The sequence below is a fragment of the Sinocyclocheilus grahami genome, unplaced genomic scaffold, assembly GCF_001515645.1.
Source record: "Sinocyclocheilus grahami isolate Dianchi unplaced genomic scaffold, SAMN03320097.WGS_v1.1 scaffold3025.1, whole genome shotgun sequence".
NCBI classification, from domain to species: Eukaryota; Metazoa; Chordata; class Actinopteri; order Cypriniformes; family Cyprinidae; genus Sinocyclocheilus; species Sinocyclocheilus grahami.
In genome coordinates, this window is record NW_015508195.1 from 16137 (window position 1) to 21401 (window position 5265).

The 5265-nt window shown below is 38.3% G+C and overlaps 1 protein-coding gene across 1 annotated transcript in view; it reads right to left on the minus strand.

The window, feature by feature from the left end:
• The window catches only part of LOC107575939 (zinc-binding protein A33-like), a 3693-nt gene extending 709 nt beyond the window's left edge, over nucleotides 1-2984 (minus strand). The window contains exons 1-5 of the mRNA XM_016262246.1: nucleotides 2730-2984; nucleotides 2387-2482; nucleotides 2055-2285; nucleotides 1883-1905; nucleotides 1681-1799 (exon numbers count right to left, since the gene is read on the minus strand). Coding sequence (XP_016117732.1) covers nucleotides 1681-1799; nucleotides 1883-1905; nucleotides 2055-2285; nucleotides 2387-2482; nucleotides 2730-2984 — 724 coding nt within the window. The remainder of the gene's footprint in view (nucleotides 1-1680; nucleotides 1800-1882; nucleotides 1906-2054; nucleotides 2286-2386; nucleotides 2483-2729) is intronic.
• Between the last annotated feature and the right edge of the window lie 2281 nt (nucleotides 2985-5265).

A 5265-nucleotide genomic window follows, 5' to 3' on the forward strand; every position in this document is an offset into this window, starting at 1 on the left:
CACTACTGTAATTATTTTGAAGTCACCATCCCGGTGATTGGTGATACCATTTGTTTGGGATCTTGGACCTTGTAAATTCATATTCAATTTTCTGATCTAGTCATGTCAGAAATGACAAATAAAAACATGTCAAAATGATGACAAGCTAGAATATGAATAAGCTAATTACCTGACTTTAAGATATTCAAACTATTCTTAGCATGTATATGAAATTTAATTTTAGCATTTTTTAAGCATGAATATTAATCAATAACTTATTTTATATTTATAATTGTTTACGGATGGACCTTACACAATAGTGAAGCAACTTTAAAATGTCTCGACATACAAAACACAACAAATAAAAACAACACTTACAACATTACAAAATAAACAACACAAGCTTTATATGCACTGTAGAAACACAGTATGATGCTGTTTGTTTACAAGAATATTTCTGAGAGTGCAGTTTGATACAAGAGAAGTCCCGCTGTGAAATTACTGTGAAAGTAATGCAATTATTAAAATGCAATAATGTTACACATTGTAGTCTGTAACACACACAGAGTGTCTTTGCCTGAGGTTCTGGAGGTCTAGTGCAGAGTTCAACTCCTGTAATCAAACAGTTGTAATAATCTACTCTAGACATTCAGCTTTACTGGAGTTATAATAATCTACTCTAGACATTCAGCTTTACTGGAACATTACAGGCAGGTGTGTTGGAGCCGGGCTTGTGATCTGATTCTGTTTGGATCCTCTACTCAGTTGTCTCCCCTACGCTACAATCACATTCATATTTGAGTGTGACACCAATCTCAATCAATCAAATCCAAAAATCAATCAAAATCCAGTCAACAACGGCTGAATAAAACCAAGACCTGCCTTACATTTTTTCTTTTTTGATAATACAATGAAAAAATGTAGCGCAGGGCAGGTCAATATACTGAAGGAAAAAAATTATCTATTGCTACTTCTGTTTGTTTGGGGCTGTTTTTTACCTAAAAATATAATTTCATATATATTCAGATATGTTTTTAATATCCATTAGTTACCTGAATACAGAATATACAATATTGAACCATAAAATGCAAAACAATGAAAACAACAAATTCTTGTACCTTGATTAATCTAAAAGCAGAATGAGATTTAACTGTGATTTTCTGTTGTTACAATCAGTTTAACTGGTAAGATCCTCAGAGGGGATGTTGTGCAGCGATTATATAAGAATGGAAAGACAGTCTCTGTGAAGGTTGATGTGAATGAGCAGAGACAGATGTTAGTTAGAGGATCAGAGAAGGACACATTTCCTCCGTCACAGTCCAGCTGAACTCTCACATGCTGCAGCTTCTCTTTAACTGTGAAGAGAGTCAAAGGTTGCGCTGGGGATTGTGAGCTGTATTTGCTGTTCATATACCGCATAAGCCAGACATTAGACTTAAAGAAAACCGCTCCCTTCCTTTGGTTTGATGCTGTGGTTATTCCAACACTCCAATACACCACGAAGAATAGACTGTTTTGTAGTCATCATGAGTTTGCAGTATGATCTGATAATCTTATGAAATACAGTTCAGATTCACTTCAATTTCATAGAACTTAAAGTGATTATTAGATGTATTTCTATCAAATGTTGATGTGTCTGTCTTTGTTTCTTAACTATCTAATCATTAATGTCTACTGATGTCAAATCTGCTGGAGACTCACTGTGTTGGAGAGTTTCCTGCATCTTCCTCCAGACTCTGAACCGCAGGTCACTCAAGTAATGTGACACATGAATCAAAGCTCCAGAACTCATCTGTGGATCCGGCTGTGAGATCTGGACTCTGGAAGAACATTCAGGAGTCAGAACTGCAGTGGATTTGAGTTCAGATCCACTGAGAGAAGAAACACCAGCAGCTCAACTTACCTTTCCATCGTGATGCTAAAGTCCTGGAAAATATAGAGTTTGAAAGACATTTTAATATCTCATCAAACACTCATAACAGTTCATTTTCTCTCTATACAAATGAAGAGTTTGATCATTGTTTGTGCACAAAACAACTCACCAATTACCCAATGAAGCTAAATGCAGTTGTCACCTTCAGAAAGCAGGCATCGCTGGCTTTCATCATCTCCTCCGTGTCTTTGATTGTGTGTGAAAGAACTGAGATGTGTCTGTTCATCTCCTCCAGCTTCTCCTTCATCATCTGCTGCTTCTGCTCCTCTTCCTCCCTCAGTGCAGTGATTGTAGCTTCTTCTTCATCTCTGAGAAACTGATGAAGCTTCTCAAACTCCTCTTTAATCTGACGCTCTGTGTGCTCAGCTTGAGACTGAAATCACATCACATTCACTTCAGTCAGCTCTGCATTAACACTCACTCCATTAATGTCCATCATAAACTCTGTGAATGTTTGACTCTCGATATCCTCACCTTGATGTGTTGAACTGTTTTATCACACTTTGCTTTCATTTCTTCTGCATGTTTGAGCTTGTTTTGTAAAGATGTCAGTGCTGTATTCAGTTCCTCCTACAAGTTAAGATGGAAATCTGTTAAACTTAAGTAGCTAAGAGCTTTAGTATGTTTGGAAGTTTTCATAGTTTTTGTCAATTTTATGACATATGATCATTCTCATGAAGTAGTCCCATTTGTGCCTGAAATTTGCAGGACATATATATTTTTTGATTATTTAACTTGTAAAGGATAAACATATTCAAATATTACTAGCAAGACACTGTGCTCAGCATATGAAATGAAAGCCATTTTCTGATCATACCTTGTGAGATGGAAGCACTTCACTGATGGGTCTGAATGTGTGATTGACGTGTTTCTCTGAGTCTCTGCACACTAAACACACCGGCTGTTTGTCCTCAAGACAGAAGAGTTTGAGTTTCTCACTGTGTAAACTGCAGATCTCCTCAGATCCTGATGAGCGCCTCTCGTTTCTCTTCTTTATCAGTGAATCACACAAGTTTTTTAACGCTAGATTACGTGGAGGCTCTGCTCTTGAGGATCTTCTTCTGCAGACCATGCTTGGGACGGCCCACATAAACGAGCAAAAATGCTTTACATGTCTTGAAATAATAATTTCTGAACATTAAACATTGACTATCAGTATTTATTCACCTGTTTCTCGTTGTTTCTCATTAAAATTCATTAAAGTAAATTGCATCGCTAATGTCATAGAATAGCACATTGTAATGAAGTGTTACAACGTCCCCCATCTGCGCAACTGAAATTTAAAACTGGTTAGTGTCTACTGCTAGTTATCAAAGCATAAAAAAATTAAAAATGAAAAAAAAAACTAAAACTAAAATCTAATCTGATAAATAACATGTTGGGGATTCAAATAATAGCAGATTTGTCTAATTTTAAATGAAAAATTTACTTAAGCCAGAATTAAAATTATACTATGGTAAAATAAATGTTCGGCGATATCTTCAAAAGATTTTTGAATTTTGGTGCACTTTTATTCTCTATATAATGTTGATATGGTAACTAATAAGTACTGTAAATATTATTATGCTAAAGTCTGGAAATAATCAAACCACGTGTGTTACAAATAACCCGCGTTACTATGTCCTCCGCACTCCCCTATGTCTATTTGAAATAATATGGTAATAACATATATGACATCATAGTAGCATGTTACTGAAGCAAATCATACATTTAATCAAGTATTCATCATTTATTTAAGTTTATTTACCCTAACCCTAACTTATAAAACACATTTTAAACGAAAATTTCAGTTTTTCACTAACTACACATAAACTTTATTTTTGCAAACATGTACATTCACGCTGCTCACATATTACAGTTTTTCTCAATTGCTAAAACACTATAACCAGGCTTTTGAACTAAAATTTCAAAACCATAACGCCATTTTTCAAAAAGCACAACCATTTTGCTGAACTATAAACACTATTCCCCTGCTTTAACTCATGAGTCACTCAGTTAGCAAACAATTACCCAGGTGGGAACACTAAGAGTCAAAATTGAACACATCAATCAGATCCTTCAATAAATAGATACAAGGGCCCGAATCAGTTCACTGAACTTTGGAACAATGGATCCACAGAGAAATTAAGGAATAGGTCGAGGAGGAGGAGGAGGGAGAGGAGGAGGGAGAGGAGGAAGAGGAGGAGGAGGAGGAGGAGGAAGAGGAGGAAGAAGAGGAAGAGGAGGGAGAGGAGGAGGAGGAAGAGGAGGAAGAGGACAAGGGAGAAGAGGGAGAGGAGGAGGAGGATGTGGTGACGGAGGAGGAGGAGGAAGAATAAGGGCAAGGAGACAAGCAGTCTCAGATGAAATTCGAGCCACTTTAGTTGACCATGGCCTTGTCCATGGTATGACTATGAGGGAGGCTGGGCAACGAGTACAGCCAAATTTGAGTCGCTTCACCGTTGCCTCCATCATCAAAACCTTCAGGGAGGAAAACAGGTAGGTGTACTTGCAGTAAGACTGCTCTGTACAGTAACTTTAGAGTGCATACACTGTTGCACTATGCTACTGTAATAAAGAAATGCATCAAATTGCCTCTCATACAGAAATGTAATCCGCCTGCGAGAGATTCAAAGGAGAGTGACTGAGGATAATCATCATTTTCGAGGGATAAATGCCATCAGCCTCTCCACAATTGATCGTATCCTCCGAAAGCACCGGTTCCGGATGAAACAGGCGTACTGCGTCCCTTTCGAATGAAACTCTGACAGACTGAAAGACCAATGAGTGGAATATGTTCAGGTATGAGTTTTGATATCGTATGAAGTATTGTGTACCATCACAGTATAGCAGTTTATGCTGCCATTTGTGCCCTTTTGTGTGAACTGTGCTTCAGGGCAGTGATTTACTCTACTGTGTTTCATGTGTTTTGCAGAGAATCTTTGAGATTGAAGGCCGGTCTGTTCCCCATGAAGTTATCTTTGTGGATGAGGCTGGTTTCAACCTGACCAAAAGGAGAAGGGGGAGGAACATAATTGGCCATCGGGCTATTGTAAATGTCCCTGGTCAGCGCGGAGGGAATGTCACAGTGTGCAGCCATCAGCCAACGAGGGGTACTCCACCGTCATGCCATTCTAGGACCCCATAACACTATGCTCCTCCTTGCTTTCCTTGATGGTCTAAGAGAGCATATGTTCCAGCAGGACCTGAGGGAACCAGCACAGCCAGAGCAGCCTCGTTACATTGTTGTTTGGGATAATGTCAGCTTCCATCGCACTGCTCTGGTTCGTGACTGGTTTACCAATAATCCGAGGTTTTCTAACATCTTTCTGCCTGCATACTCTCCCTTTCTAAACCCGATAGAGGAGTTTTTT